The sequence below is a fragment of the Prionailurus bengalensis genome, chromosome D1 (genome assembly GCF_016509475.1).
Source record: "Prionailurus bengalensis isolate Pbe53 chromosome D1, Fcat_Pben_1.1_paternal_pri, whole genome shotgun sequence".
Lineage (NCBI taxonomy): Eukaryota > Metazoa > Chordata > Mammalia > Carnivora > Felidae > Prionailurus > Prionailurus bengalensis.
In genome coordinates, this window is record NC_057346.1 from 2,189,595 (window position 1) to 2,206,309 (window position 16,715).

Here is a 16,715-nt window from a genome sequence, read left to right on the forward strand (position 1 = left end):
TGGAGGTTTCTAGGGACGTTTTCTTTTAATATTTAAAAAAAAAATTGTTTTTTTCAACGTTTATTTATTTTTGGGACAGAGAGAGACAGAGCATGAACGGGGGAGGGGCAGAGAGAGAGGGAGACACAGAATCGGAAACAAGCTCCAGGCTCTGAGCCATCAGCCCAGAGCCCAACGCAGGGCTCGAACTCACGGACCGCGAGATCGTGACCTGGCTGAAGTCGGACGCTTAACCGACTGCGCCACCCAGGCGCCCCTCTAGGGACGTTTTCAAGGTGCACCTGCCATGAGCCTTCCCTCTCAAAGGGCTGAGAAAAGACGAAGTTCCCACTAAGGAGAGGTGAGAACCTGGTCCAGGCTCAGAAGTACAAGTATATTTAGGCCACTCGCCTGACCCCAGCGCTAACCCAGCCTGTCACACAGCCCTCACTCAAACGGTGTTAGCACACAGGGCCCCAGACTCACAGAAGAAATCAGCTCTTGATTCAAGGCAGAAACGGAGCCCTCTCGGAACAGCCCCACGGCTCTCTGGAGTCCAGTGCGTTCTCCCAGGAGTCTTGCTTTGGAGAACGAGGAGTCACTCACTACTCTGTGGATTCAGTCTCCTTGAAAACAGACATTGAGGAGCCGGGGAGGGAAAATGACTCGAAACCCCAGGAATGAAACCCTGGTGGAGCCAGGCCACCTTCGTGGGCCTGTGATTTGCAGGTGGCTTCTCACAACACAGCTCCACAGATGTGGCAAGAACCACAGCCCCCAGATCTGACTTCGCTTAGTCAGGAAGCCGGAATTCAGACTGGGGAGTGAGGACGTGATCGGGAATTTACGTCAACAAAATTGGGTTGTTCCGATACGTGAAAGCTTTCAGGCTGTAAATAATTCGTGACGTTTGCCAGATATAAAACGCCATCGTAAATGCATATTTGTGTATCAGAGAGACAGGAACAGAAAAGCAAGATACATAAAACGAATTGGCCTAACCCGGAGAGTTGGGATCCATTATTAAACAGGGAGCCAATTAAATATTCCATCCAATCTCCAGTTACGTTAGTAATTCTGTGTTCACCGTTTTTGCTTTCAACTACCCAAATCTTCCGACGAACACCATTTTGAAAGGCTCCTACGGACTCCCCAGGCCATTCTCCAAAGGCGTCATTTCTGTGGACGGGCTTTCAGAAAGAAAGCGTTCAAAGTTCTGCGACAGTTGATAAATTGTCTCTGGAAGGATTATAATAATAAACCTTCTGAGAGATTTTTTTTGCGACAGGTGTTAAATGAATTTGCATGCCTCAGCAGGATGCATAAAAAGAAGACTTAATGACTTAATTTCTAAGGCATCTATATTATTACCGCATGCTTCTGCAGACAGGTAATTACTGCCTACGTAGGTAAGCGTGTAGTGCGCCCCTCGGGGAAAAATGGTCAGGTCTCTGCCTTTTTCCCAGAAACCGGATTTTTCCTTCTTCTTCTTCTTCTTCTTCTTTTTTTTTATAATTAGGATGTATCTATAAGAAAAGCCCATTTATTGGTTTTTTAGTATACACAGAGCTTTCTTTAAAGGAACAAGATCCAAAACTGTTTTGCGATTCAAATTTAGAAGTAAACAAAGTAATCTTCTGAATCTTCCAAGGACGCATTTCACGTATTTAATTTGTCCCTCAATGTGTCAAAAGATTTTAAGGGTCTATAGACCTGCAGCATACGTAAGCTCTGGGGTACACGGAAGAAACCAGCTGATGTATTTACACGTAGACACGGACAGCGTACACACGTATGCATGCACGTGCACGCTCTCTGACACTATCATTACACGCCGTCCTGTGTTCTGGGGGACAGAAGCTGATGAGGGGCCTTTCCACCTGCTGTGGCTGAGCGAGCCAGGCGGTGGTTCAGCACCCACCGGCGCTCACGGCTCTACGGGCCGGTCCTAAGTGCGGCTGCTGGTGGAACAGGGCCTCTCACAACCCCCCACCCCCCGACACGAAAGGTTCCCTCACGCGCGAGGGGATCTGGCACACGTTCTCCTATCGCGGCGGTCTTGAGCTGCAGACGCAGTCACAGCGCTCGTGGTGATCCAGCTGGATGTCGACGAGAGCCATGTGCTTGGCTCTGGCCCTCCTCCTGAAATGGCCGGGCTCGAACTGTAACACCTAGGACGAGAAGCGCGTGTCCCGTTAGCAAGCCCTTGGGTTCACGGTCACCAGATCCCCTTCTTCTCTTCGTGACAACCGGTTCCCAACCCCTGGAGAAACCAAGGAACACGACAGGCTGCCCGTCCTGATGCACTCGTGTAAATGTTGTTACAGTCATCGGCTCCCTGATGTGGAGGGGTCTGGGGTCACAGGGTAATGCCTGCTGTGTTAGTTACCAACCTGCAGCACCATGGGGAGCTCACGTGTCCCGACAGGGGCCTCTCGGTAGCTTTCTAAGGGCCCGATTTGGGCCAAGTGCTGCTCCAAATACTGTCACAAGTATCCCTCGGAACAGGCGTATGTGACAGATAAATCCAACACTCAGCATTTATTACTTCTTGCAGACAGAACAGGGCATATGCTCTTGTGGCTGAAAGTGGGGTGGATGCAGAATGTTTTTCCCTGAGGAAGGGGATTAGTGGCCATAATTAAGCGGAAATACGTTTACGTTCTGACGTATCTGTTGATATATAATGCCTTTTACGATTTAAAACAGATCAGACTTCACCATATTCTTTTTTTTTTTATTTTTAATGTTTATTTATTATGGAGAGACAGAGAGAGACAGAGCATGAGCAGGGGAGGGGCAGAGAGAGGAGGAGACACAGATTTCGAAGCGGGCTCCAGGCTCCGAGCTGTGAGCACAGAGCCCGACGCGGGGCTCGAACTCACGAACCGCGAGATCGTGACCTGAGCCGAAGTCGGACGTTAACCCACTGAGCCACCCAGGCGCCCCTCACCATATTCTTTCTACATTAATACCTGCGTATCAATACAGCATTTCTTCGTGAAGTGCATCCTCGATTTCTTACATTAATAAGTTGATTGTGATGACATGAACGGAGCTGGAGAGTATTAAGCTAAGTGAAATAAGTGGGAGGAAGACAAACACCGTACGATTTCGCCTGTGTGGGACTGAAGAAACAAAACGAGTGAGCAAAGAGGGGAGAAAAGAGAGACAAGCCAAGAACAGACTCTTAACGACAGAGAACACACGGGTGGTGCCCGGAGGGGAGGTGGGGGGATGGGTACGACGGTACGCCTGTCGCGATGAGCACCGGGGATGCAGGGAAGTGTGGAACCATCGAATTGTACTCCTGAAACTCGAAGTACTCTGTACGTTAGTTAGCTGGAGTCTCGATACACGCTTAGAAAAGTAAGGTGACACCGAACTTCAGCGAAGTTTAAGGAGAAGCTGTCTTCTCTCCTGCTTCTCCCCTGCTGCGGCCTTCGGGAAGGCGGGCCTTCACCATCGCAGGCAGAGTCCCCTGGAGAGTCCTACTGTCGCTTTCACATGCACTGTCTGGTCGGTTCGACTGCTTCTCTCGCTTATGCCCTCAGGTTCCCGCCAGCCATGATTTCTGCCTTCCTTCTGTCCCTTCACGGAGGTATCCTGTCCCCACCTTGGAGGACTAAGATGCTCCAGGAGGCCGTGCGCCCCATCCAGGGTCTTCTGGGCACCGAGAGCCAGGTCCAAGGACAGGGTCCTGTCCTCCAGCGACCTCGCCCCCGGGGGCCACTGCCTCTTCAGCGTGCCTGTGATTTCCTTCTGCGTCTCCAAGGGGTGTGGGGCTCCACGTGTGCACTGAGTGGGGACGCAATATGCTTTGCCTGGTTTACTGCCATCCCGGGTGAAGGCCAGACGTGGCAAAATCCTGCCTCAGTGTCTGCACGACTATTCCTGGCATCCCTGCAAGTCTTTACTATGGATTCTCTCCCCAGAAGTTTTCTCGGATGACCAGCTTCAAGTCATAAACCAAAACCATGTACTAGGAAACGGGGGTCCAGACTGCTGAGCCCTTGGCCCCCCTTATTCAGCCATGCCGCCCACGGGGGCTCCAGCGAGGACAAGAATGGATGCTCTCCTTTGCTCAGTGTTCAGTCAAGCCGCAGAGCCTGGACCCTAAAGTGGGGCACAGAGTCCCACGTGCAGGGGACCCCCAGGAGGACTCGTCCCCGAGGCACAGAGACTCACAAGTGTTTGCTGTCGGTAAAGCTGGTCCAAAGGGCAGTTCTGACGACCACGTATATCGTATCCTTTTGCTCCTGCAATTCTAGGACACGTACAGCAGGGATCACACGCTCTCCCACAATTTGTTATGCATTCTACTCGCTGGATCATAAGCACGTAGAGAACAGAGAAGCAGAAGGCATTACTAATGTCAATGAGGATGTTCTAGATGCTGCACGCTGTTGTAAGTGACTTTGCATATGACAAATTATTTGCACTTCACTCCAGCCCTCTTAAGTACTCTCCTAGGTCTCCATCCATGAGGGAAGAGAGACACGAAGTTGCCCCCGGTTACACAGCTGACATCTGCTGGTGCCAGGACGTGCCTCCCCCTGGACCAGCTGACGCTCCCACCCATGCGTATTTGGTCAGAGGGCCCCGGAGAGAGTCAGAGGTTTGCGTCCTCCAGCTTCGCTGAGAATTTCTCCACTGCGAGCCGGTCACTATCACCCAAGACCACATGGAAAGTACACCCAGGGGCTTGCAGGGCAGGGGAGTGATTTCTGAGACGATGCGCAGGGGACAAATATGTCTGCTCAGGCCATTCTGACCGGCGCCTGTGACTCACTGCTCTGTCGCGCTGAGTTCTCGTTGATGGCAGACAGCAGCACGTGCCCTCGGCTGACGGCAGAGACCAGGCACTTTCCAACGGCTCTCTTGTTTGTTCGGGGACTTTCCCGGTGTTTTATATTAAGCAGCATGGGCACAGGGGCCAACGTGCTTTGCTGATAAGCCGGGAAAAGTGAATTGGCAGATGCCTTCCCAGACAAGGCAGGAAAAGCCGCGTCTGAACAGAGTGGAGGCTGGCCCGCTTCGCCGGCTGATGGCAGCGCTGAGGTTCAAAGCGTTAACGGTCTTGGGTTCAGGCACATGGCACTCAGAGGGAGAAGAAAGCAGAGAGAACCTGATGGAACTGGGGAGGCGAAGAGGGAGACGGAAAGCCTTTATCTGGGAAGGAAGCCCGGCTGCTCGGGGGCGGTCTGGTCACTTTTCAAGGCAAGAGCCACCGCACCAATTATAGCCGCCCGAGGCCACTCGCAAATGGGCCTGTTCCCCGAGCTGTGGGACACCCAGAAACACAAATCCAGCCAGGAGGACCCAGCCACTTTTTGTCACCTGCGGGTGAGAACGGAAATCCTGACCCCTCTGTGTCACCTGGAAAACCACACGAAGCCGGGAGGACTTGACTTTTGCTAACCGGAGAACATTCTGCCGGAGCCAGCTGGTGGCTTTCGTAACACGACACAAAGTCAGAGAGGCTCCGCTTGCAAATTACCATATCACAAAAGATATTTCACTACAGTTACGTGCCTCGTAGCTGAGAAACCACTGAGTGAATCATTGCCATGAAGCTATTAACACTAATAAAACACTGGGCAGGAAAACTATGTGCTGAGTTGGGTCCTTCTTTATTGGGAAGATAAAAAGAGGTGGTTAAGGCCTTGTAACACTTCTCAAATTAATGGCTGACAAAGGAATATAAGGGCATATTCCAGGACAAATGCGGTGTATAAACCATAATCATTAAGAGTTAAAAAAATTTTTTTTAATGTTGATTTAATTTTGAGAGAGAGAGAGAGTGCGAGTGGGGGAGGGGCAGAGAGGGAGGGAGACACGGAATCCGAAGCAGGCTCCAGGCTCCGTGCTCGAACTCATGAACCCTGAGATCACGACCAGAGCCAAAGTTGGACACTTAACTGACTGAGCCACCCAGGTGCCCCCAGAGAGTTTATCTTAAAAAAAAAAAGCTTCCTATTTTTGCTTTCAGTTTGACTTCTTCCCTGCTCATAAGACTTTATGAAAGATGTGCAGAGGGTTAAGATTTTTAAGGGCTGGTAGTCAAGTTTTCTGATGAAACCTCAGTGATTACAAGCAAAAGTATGTGGAGGAGGGAAAATGTACTATTTTCTGCCCGGGTAACTGCTGAACTTGTGGACAATGGTCCCAGCAGAAGCAGAGCGTTGTGGTGGGGGGACTGGTACCGGGTCAGAAGACACGGTCCTCGGTAAGAAAGACACGGGTGACAGCGTTTAACAGTGTGTCCCTGGCAGAGTAAGTCTGAAGGTGATGTGACAGTGAGTGTCCGTAAAGCTCTCCTCAATACTGAAAATGCAGTCTTGCTACTGGAGACATGAAGTTTTCTGGAAGCACTCTGGGGTTCCTGTGGGAGCGCCCTGGGGTTCCTCTGGGAGCACCCTGGGAGCACTCTGGGGTTCCTCTGGGAGCACTCAGCCGCAGTCCCACCTCTAAAGAACAAAGAAGTCACTGTGTCGGCACCATACAGGCTGAAAGACTGCTTGCTCAGCCTACGTGCTGTGGAAGACGTAACAGGGGCCTCACCAGGCACCGCATTTCCGAGCAGGGAATCAGCACCGAGGGTCATGTCGCCAATGGGTCTGGTCTACCTGAAGGGCGGCACGCCCCAAGGCAGGAAGGCCGGACCCGAAGCGCAATCCAGAAGGGAAGGAATGTGCACATTCTGTAGCTCTCAGTGGACGAGCGAGGAGTCAGCGGGCCACACGGAGGCCAGACAACCCCACCCAACTCCGCTTCGCACTCTAGGCCTTCAGATGCTCTCATGGATCGGCATCCCCGGGAGGGGAGCATGCCGGCATGATGTCCGAGAGGTGGAGGGGCCATCCTAGACACATTAACCGCCCCAGATCGTATCTCTGAGTCTCTCGCATGTGCCCAGTGCTCCCCCCACCAATTTGTTAGAGTCCTCACATGATTTCAGGCAGGCAGGACTCTGGCGGGAGGACGGTGCCATGGCTAACAGAGACCGGGGAATCTCGGGTCGGGGAACCCCAAACTGCAGGTGATTGTGGGGACGAAGGGAGGAAATCTGAGGCCCCACGGGGCTTCAAGTGCCTGGCCCTGGGGTGCCTCCCATGTGGCAAAGCAGGAACCGGAGGCCGTATCTTCCTTCCAGCCTCAACGGTGTCCCTGGAAAGCACAGGGAAAGTCTGCAGAATGCGCTCACGGCTCACCCAAAGACACAGAAACGGAAGGAAGCAGGGAGGCTCTGTACCAGCTCAGAAATGCTATTTCCAAAAACAGAAGAGAAATGTTCTTGACTGTCGCTAGGTTGGCTATCCTCACAACCCCAAACCTCACTGCTTTTGCCACAGAGGAGAAAGTCTTTGGAAACCAAACTTTTCTCGGTCTCCTCGCCCTCAACTTGCAATTTTAGCTGAATCTGTTTCTACGGCAGATGCTTGAAACACGTCAAAACTCAAAGGACTATTCTTGTCTCCCAAGTCTGAGGCTCGACCTTTTAAAACCTCTAATCAATCTTTTGGTTCATATATAAATATCCGCATGTTCTGACTCTTAAACTGCAACAGAAAGCAATTTTTAATATAAAATTTTACAGTGAAATAAGAGTAATGCTCTAAAGTCTTGCCCCCGCCCCCCTGCCCGGCTGCCATTTTGTCCGGAGACAGGAACAACTGTGCCAGAAACAGAGGCTGGTCCAGGCTGTGCTCTGTAGTGTGGTAGCTACTGCCTGTGTGGAGCTATCTATGTTTGAATTAGTTAAAATAAAATAAAATGACAAGTCCAGTCCCCCATTCGTGTGGCATACACATCAAGTGCCCCATAACCGCACATTGCCACTGACCACCACCCTGCACGGCGCAGGCTGGAAACGTGTCCATCCCTGCAGAAAATTCTACCACGTCATACAGGTGGTTGTGGGGGCCTCGTGACAAAATCATGAGAAGCAGCACAGAGAAAACTGACTTTGCTCTTTCTCTCTCTGCTACGTCGTGAGTTTTTGGCTGTTGCCTGAATGGACACAGATAGGGGACCAGATGATGAAAACCGTCATCTAATTTAAAAGGTTGCTGGGGCACCTGGGGCTCAGTTGGTTAAGCATCCGACTTCGGCTCAGGTCATGATCTCATGGTTCGTGGGTTCGAGCCCCACGTCAGGCTCTGTGCTGACAGCTTGGAGCCTGGAGCCTGGAGCCTGCTTCCGATTCTGTGTCTCCCCCCCGCCCCGCCCTGCTCACACTCTCTCTCTCTCTCTCAAAAATAAACATTAAACAATTTTTTAAAAGGCACTGTATTTCTAGAGAAGATCCTATCCCTTCATGCACATTATCAAGGCAGATGAGAACTGAAATAACATCATCTCACTGTCTACATAATATGTTTTCTGGAACCTTCCCTTTTGAAAAAATTACCACCTCAAAGTTATCTTTTGTATCCTATACATTCCAAGAGGCATAAAGGACCTACTATTACCAAAAGGAAAAACACCTTAACAGGATACTTACAAGTGCTTTTGAGAACAGAAAGTCATAAAGAAGGTAACACTGCATCGCACAGAGAAGAATGCTCCGGAGAAACAGCATGACCCGTGGAAAGAGCAATTATATCAGCTCCATTAGGGGCTTCATAATTTTTCAGATTTTATTCCCTAAACGCCGAGTGCTGAAATATCTGTGCAGAGTCGCACAGTTCTGCTTATGTGATGGGTTCCAGTTGCCCCCGTAAGGCAGTTCGTGCCCCACAGAAACTCATTTCACATCTCATCGGTTACCAGCAGAAGCTAGGGACCCTGGCGTCTCTTTTTTCTGGGGTAAGAACACAGTCACAGAAGAGAACAAGAACAGGGATTTTCCCCTAATGAGCCCCGCTCAAGCAACCCCTGTGTCTGGAAAGGGAGCCAGCCTCTCCTCTCTTCCATGGTGCAGCCCACAGAGTGGTCACAGGGACACATCTCAAGGGTGTTTTAGGAGCCCGGGGCAATATGCCAGGCGCCTTGGTTCTGGCTGTGCAGTGGCCGAGTGAGTGATTGATGCCGTTTGGTCCCTTGGTCCAGCGCTTGGCAGAGCGATTTTGTCTAGAGCTCTGCAGACTCCTGGATGTCAAAACACTAGGAGACGAGGTTTCAGAGATGCTGACATCTTAGACCCACTCACGTGATGGGCAGAGAACCAAGGGCTTCCCTTTCTCAATGTTAACTGTGCACAGAAATGTACAGGTAATGGCTCCTGGGGACAGAGACAAGAAGAGAAGGCGAGAAGAACCCTTCAGAGTTCTACAGTGTGAACTGTCTGGGAGGTGAGGGGTTTGGGGGCAGGGGGGGTGCATATGTTTAACTCTGCCATTTCTGCCATAAACCACTTAAACAATGAAGCTGTACCTTCTATCTGAGCAGAGTCCAGAAGGAAATAAAGCACTCTACAGATAGATCAAGGGCCTGGACGCGAGTCTTCCTCCGCGGCATGATGTCTGTAAGGACATCGTGTCACCTGCTAGATTATTTTACCTCTGTTCTGATGACTGCATTCTGCACGGACCCTCAGGGTGTGCCTAAACATTACAAAGTTCTGAGATGCAAAGGACAACGTCCAATCTGGACTTCACCGGGTCACACAAAAATAAAACACAATGAACACGGACCGTAGTGTTCTCTGGCCATGAGGACATTATTTTCCCCCGTGAAAACTGCAGGGTGGAGTAAGAAATTCCTATGCCTAAGGAAATAGCTCTGTGTGGGTCTAAAATAATGTGTTTCCCTCCTGAAGTAAGCACGGTCATTGTGACAGCTGACTTCCTGCACTTCCCAAGTCGAAAATACCACGGATGACGCAGCCATTTTCATTTAGCTCAGAGGCTGCCTCCTTCGACCTGCTCTTATTGTGTGGGCAGGAGAAAAAAGAATCAGCTTCACAAAGCTGGACGTTTTATTTAGGGACCACCCTCGACTCCTTTGTTTGGGTGGGTACCGGGGAAAAGTAGCTCAAACAATAATGTCTAAGAATAACGTCTGCTTCGTTGTTTCCGTTCTCAGATTCCTGCGTGATGTTTGGCATCTTCCAAGGTGCGTTTCCTCCGTGCTGCGAACCGCCCTGTAAGTGGTTATCTGAGAGATTTCCTTGTCGCGTGTCACATCTGTGAACGCTTGAGTCTCTACGCTTGGTGATGTGGGCCCCCACGACTGGGAGGAAACCGGGCACCGCCACGGTCAGGGCCGCCAACTCCCCCCAAGCCTGCTCTTACTCTGATGCTCAGTAACGAGCCGTATGTTTAAAGGGAAAAAGCACAGTGTCACGAGTGACAGGAGCACAGACTCGGCTGTCCTTAAAGGTTCGCTCCCTCGTTTACCCTCACATTTACTTTTCGTTCATTGTTGCCTCCTTTCGGAGCTGACGCCCCAGGGAGCACCCAGCAGTAGTCAGGAAAAACTGGTGTTTTTAGCAGAAAGGTATTATCGTACTTAGAGAATTGAGAAGCCTCTAACTATATATGTTTTCTGCCAATTTACATTTTGTTGTCTTCACTCTGCCTAATCTTTTAAATTGTTTTTTTAAAGTCTATTTATTTTTGAGAGACACAGAGACAGAATGCGAGTGGGTTACGGGCAGAGAGAGAGGGAGACACAGAATCCGAAGCAGGCTCCAGGCTCTGAGCTGTCAGCACAGAGCCCGACATGGGGCTCGAACTCACCAGCCGTGAGATCATGACCTGAGCTGAAGTTGGATGCTCAACCGGCTGAGCCACCCAGGAGCCCCTACTCTGCCTAATTTTTTAAAGTTTATTTATTTACTTTGAGACCGAGAGACTGGGGCAGGGGCAGAGAGAGGGGCAGAGAGAGAATCCCAAGCATCGAACTCATGAACTGTGGGATCATGACCTGAGCTGAAATCAAGAGTTGGACACTTAACTGACTGAGCCACCCAGGTGCACCTATCTCTGCTTAATTTTTTAATGACTTGATTGACTTCAAGTTTGGCCCTTAGAATTTTTTTTTCAATATATGAAATTGATTGTCAAATTGGTTTCCATACAACACCCAGTGCTCATCCCAAAAGATGCCCTCTTCAATACCCATCACCTACCCTACCCTCCCTCCCACCCCCCATCAACCCTCAGTTCTCAGTTTTTAACAGTCTCTTATGCTTTGGCTCTCTCCCACTCTAACCTCTTTTTTTTTTTTCCTTCCCCTCCCCCATGGGTTTCTGTTAAGTTTCTCAGGATCCACATAAGAGTGAACACATATGGTATCTGTCTTTCTCTGTATGGCTTATTTCACTTAGCATCACACTCTCCAGTTCCGTCCACATTGCTACAAAGGGCCATATTTCATTCTTTCTCATTGCCACGTAGTACTCCATTGTGTATATAAACCACAATTCCTTAGAATTTTCTTAAAGCAGCCTGGATTTTTCAGTTATGGCCTTTAGGAATACCACCATATCACTACAAGGAGGCTAGTTAAGCTGTGCCTCACGGCATCATACATTTGATTACATAATCTACCAAGGGGACTGTCGCCCACAGGTGGTATTATGTGATTAGGAAAAAGAGTCCCTTCTTCAGGAATGACTTAGCCCCGCCCCAAGGCACGTGGCTGGGCAAGGTTAGCACACGTCTAATTTCAGCTCCCCGTCGTCCCTCCGGCTGGGTGCCCTTGTGCAGTGAACAACCCCAACAACTGTGTGCACCCTGGAGCCTGCATCACATTTGCAGCTGCAAAGAGCTTCCGTGTGGTAGTGTTGCAGGACTGCAACCAAGACGGTTGACGGCGACTCACCTCATGATACTTCTTCACAGTTTTCCCTGAATTGCAGGAGCAGGACTTCCAGCTGACGGTCCCACAGCCACAGTTACCGCCACAGCGCTGCACGAGGAGGCAGCGTGGAAAGAAAACCACGTTGGTCAGCTTCAGCTCCTCTCGTAAGTTGACGGAGTAATTCCTGGGGGTGCAGCTGTAGCGCTTGACCTCGTCATTGAGCCTGTCCAGGTCAACTGTAAGAGACACAGGCACCATGTGAGGCGGCAGACCGCCCTCAGCAAGCACCCTCTCGGCAGGCATTTCTGGGCAAGGGGCCGGAAGGTTCTGCCAGGACAGGACAGCCTCACTCCAGGGATCAAATCTGCCCTCAGGATCTCAGTTATCAGCCCACACACTGAAGGGGGAAAATCTAATTCTCTTTTGATCCGATCTGCCCTGCAATGATAGTGATAACAATAAATAGAATGACCAATGACAACGAAGAAGAAAACAAGAAGATTCCGGAAACTTTGGCTCAATCTTTACCTTGGTTCAAGTTTCTTGGCATCTTAAAAAAAATTTTTGTCTTAACGTGTGTTTATTCTTGAGAGAGAGAGAGACAGAGTGCAAGTTGGGGAGGGGCAGAGAGAGAGGGAGACAGAGAATCCGAAGCAGGCTCCAGGCTCTGAGCTGTCAGCACAGAGCCCGAAATGAGGCTCCAACTCACAGGCCGCGAGATCATGACCTGAGCCGAAGCTGGACGCTCAACCGACTGAGCCACCCAGGTGCCCCCTTTTTAAAAAAAAAAAAAATTTTTTTAATGTTTATTTATCTTTGAGAGAGGCAGAGACAGAGACAGAGAGAGATGGAGCGTGAGTGGGGAAGGGGCATAGAGAGAGGGAGACACAGAATCTGAAGCAGGCTCCAGGCTCTAAACTGTCAGCACAGAGCCCGACGTGGGGCTCGAACTCACAAGCTGTGAGATCATGACCTGAGCCGAAGTCAGATGCTTCACCGACTGAGCCACCCAGGTGCCCCATCACTGCATCTTTTTTTTAATGTAAAAAAAAATTTTTTTTCTGAGGAAATAAAATGAAATGTTCAGCCATCTAAGATAACTGCCTTTACCTTAAAAACAAAATAGATCCCCTCCTGATTGTAAAGAAACCACTATGTACATATGACCTGAATTCTATCAGAGACGCATTAGGACAACTGCTGTAGTATATTTAGCTGGTAATGAAATCTTACAAGGAAGTGTAACGCAGGAAAAGGTTTTGGCTTCATTTTAACTCCAAGATCAACGAAAACATCAAAGAAAATGGTGTCTTCGGGCCGCACCGGATGTGTATTTCGCACCAGATCCTGGACGGCAGTACAGCACAGTGGTTAAGGGCCGGGCTCTGCACGAACCACGCTAACTGTGCGTCCTGGTAGCTGGAAAGTGACCTACGTGCTGGCAGCCTCGGCTGCCGCAGCCCAACATTGCCTATTTCACAGCAATAGTCCAAGGACTGAATCTAGGGTCCCCGGCACTTGCTTCTCCTTATTCATCCTGACTCGCTTCCCGTTTCCCTCCATCCTTCCCTTTAAAGTCAAAGGCTCAAAAGTCAAGGTTAAAAAAAAAAAAAGGCTCAAGCCTTTCTCCTCTATCTCTCTTTGGTCGTGGCTCTGGGTGAATGATTGCTAAGGGGGTGTGGTTATTGGGACCTCCATGAATTAAGAGCATCGCCCTAAATTCTCACAGTTTAGTCACGAACGTTTACTTGAATTAAAGTTCCATCACTGGGTCACGTGAGTTACAGTGAACGTCCTCAAAAATCCACGTGAGCTTCCAGGTGCTCGGCATCCAAACCACGGGCTGGCGGCCACGGCCGCGGCTGGCTTGGCCCAAGAATGCAGGGAGGAGGAAGTCCTCCGACCACACTGGCCCCCACACCACGTCACCGTGCTCCTGTCACCGGCCGGGGGCGCGTGGGAGGAGTCCTACGGAGTCTGGACTCCAGCCCCCCCCCCGGGGGTCTAAGTCTTAAACCCCAAGGGCCTGAGGAGCAGTTCACGTGCTCTCTGGGGGCAGAGGCCAAGGCTGTTGTCCGGAGGACGCATCAGCGGGAAACCAAAGAAGCTCACAGTGGACGGAGGGTCCCCCAAATGGTGCGAGGTCAGCTGAAATCCAGCCACGTGGCCGGGGGACCCCTTGAAGAAGGAGTTAAAGGGCACTGAGGTGCCCCAAGAGGCTTTCCGCCTGGGCAAGTAGGTGCTGAGTCTCAAGGCCAGGGATCCCTCCCCCAACTGCAGTGTGCTGAGCCTGCGGCACGGGAGGCGGGGTGGTGGTGAAGACGTGCTGAATAATTTCCGTGCACAATTCATGGCTGTTTCTTCCTTCCTCAGTGAAGACATGTCGTAAGTTTAGCCACAATCAATCCGGATTTTAATCGAATGAACTCCGTCTTGGGAAAGGAATCATTTTATTGCTGCTGAAGCCCTGGGAGTAAGTGCAAGCCAAGCAGGAAGGGTTACATAAATGCATTAGGAAGTGCGGCCATCATCCATGACAAGTGTTGCCTTCGCATCAGTGGTGACGCCGGCCTGGGCATCGCTGTGCGGTGGCCGGGGCTGACGCGGAGGGCTGCACTTGCAGCCCGCGATGGTGGGGTCTGTGTGGTCCGCCCCGGGAGGAGTGAAGAGGGCCTAGTGGCGAGAGGGGGTGGAGGGTGCGGGGGCCGAGAGGGATAGGAAGTCAGCATGGGCGCCGAGCCGTTGAGGGTCTGCAGCTCGGCCCCCCGTGGGTCCCCTCACACTTGAGGCCGCATTCGTGGTTCCCACGCTTTCCCAGTGAGCAGTGAGTGCAAAACTAGCATCTAAAGCTCTTCTCCCCGTCGCTCGGGTTTCTAGCACATCAAGCAGGGAGGGGGCATGACAGGTGCCAAAGGAGGAAGCCAGGGCCCGCCTGTGCCACACTGGGGAGGCGTGGTGAGCAGCTTCAGGCCTCTGCAGAATAATAACCTGGGCAATGGCACAGCAGACGCTTCCTAGCAGGATTCGGCCAAACCCCAAGGCGCCCTCCACAACTCAGGGTGACGGACACATCTGCCTTCCTCATCTGGAAGCAAGACTCTTCGTGTCCTTGGATGACCGTTTCCCCAACGGCACTGGCAGAGTCCCCCCACCCTGGCCACGAAGGGGCTCACAGCACACTCAGGTTTATGCATCATCGGTTCGCCGACGGGACTAGAACCTACGGCCCTGGGCGGCTGCCGTGGACTCCGGCCGCCCTGCTTCTGGGGGCGTGGAGGCCACCGCGGCCCTCGATTTAGAGCCAGCAATAAAGGTTCCTCTGGCTGGATGCCAGTAACTGCAAGGCGTGACTGCAGCCGTCCTGCGGGGTGAGGGAGCTTCTAGTCAAGGGCTGGTCAGGCTGTGCAGCTGGTAGGCAGGCTGGAGGGTGAGGGGCCAGGAAGGCTGGTGGGGGGCGGGGGGCTTCCGAGCAGGGGGCTCTGGCGTGGAGCCTCAGGGAGGCAGGGCCCGGGGACAGGCCGCCCCTTCCACTCCCACGTCAGTCTCCACAGACGAGCACCGAGGGCGGCCAGGATGCTCCCGGGTTCATTCAAGGGCCCCTTTAATTTCAGCCCTTTCCCCTCACGTCACCTGCTGTGCGTCACGTCATAATCCTGCTTTTGCCGTCCTTGGGAGTTTGGGCCTGGTCTTTTCATGGGTCTTCGACATCAGTTTGGTTTTCCAGGCTGTGTGCACAACCTGCTGGAGAGGCTGACACGTGGACACAGAGCTGCACACGTGAATCCAGCGTGGGGCACCGCACCTACGGCGGGAGCCCCGTCTTCTTGCAACCCTGGCCTCACAGCCCAGGCCGGGTGCAGCGGTTCCGTGCGCGGGGATGGGTCCTGGGGCTGAGCACCGCGAGGGGAGGCGGAGGGCGGAGGCACGGAGTTCGCTCTGCACTCTGCTGAGGCTCAGGTGCGGGAGGACGGAGAGCCAGGCTGGCCTGTTGGATCCCGGCCACTGCAGCCCGAGAACCAGGCAGCGTGAACATCTCGTCACACGCACGCCTGCCGCACTCGCCATCCGTGCTGTGAATTACACACCCCTCCTGGTCTCACTTCCACCGTGGAGGAAACTGAGCCTCTGTCAGGTCCACAGCCACACCCGCAGTCAGTGCGGGAGCTGGACCCTGAATCCAGGCTTTTCCAAGCCTGTGGGCGCTGGGAGCCGCAGCCCGAAGATCTGAAGGGACAGGCAGAGAGTACCTCCCCCCAGCCGTGCTGGAGCCTCCCACTGGGGGACTGCGTGCTGACCCAGTGACCGGGCTTCCCAGGCGCATGGTCGATCCCGACCTGTCATTTTCAAGACGTTGCCAATGACAGACACCCGAGCATGTGCTCCGTGCCCACACACCCATTTACCAGATTCTGCTAGAAAAGTAGACCGTCCTTTAGCAAACGGCAGAGAGCCTCTGTCTTCTTTGGTATTTAAAAAAAATTTTTTTTAACGTTTATTTATTTTTGAGACAGAGACAAAGCATGAGTGGGAGAGGGTCAGAGAGAGAGGGAGACACAGAATCCGAAGCAGGCTCCAGGCTCTGAGCTGTCAGCACAGAGCCCGACGCGGGGCTCGAACTCATGAGCCGTGAGATCATGACCTGAGCCGAAGTTGGACGCTCAACTGACTGAGCTACCCAGGCGCCCCTCTTCTTTGGTATTTGAACAGCATACTGAGTATCATCTCCTTCCCCGAAGTGAGGGAACCTATGTCTGTTCACAATCTTCGTTTTGTCCCCACTCCTTCTTGACCTCCTCCTTGCCCCCACCTATAAGCAGTCTCAGCCATGAAAACCAATCGGAAGCCATGCAAAGAGCTGAATGGATTGATAATTATTTGCCTTCAGAGGCAACCAATGCTGGGATTGTAGAGATTCTTTCTATGGGACAGACAAAGCCAAGACGGGCATATCTTGTTTTACTGTGTCTTGCTTGATTATGCTTTGC

General features: G+C 51.8%; 1 protein-coding gene across 2 annotated transcripts in view; it reads right to left on the minus strand.

Annotated features, from left to right (window-relative positions):
* Positions 1-1,506: 1,506 nt before the first annotated feature.
* PDGFD (platelet derived growth factor D) overlaps positions 1,507-16,715 on the minus strand; it is a 221,633-nt gene continuing 206,424 nt past the window's right edge. For both annotated transcript variants that reach the window (XM_043579201.1, XM_043579200.1), the window contains exons 6-7: positions 11,752-11,966; positions 1,507-2,150 (exon numbers count right to left, since the gene is read on the minus strand). In XM_043579201.1, the coding sequence (XP_043435136.1) occupies positions 2,025-2,150; positions 11,752-11,966 (341 nt within the window). In that variant the 3' untranslated portion in view covers positions 1,507-2,024. The remainder of the gene's footprint in view (positions 2,151-11,751; positions 11,967-16,715) is intronic.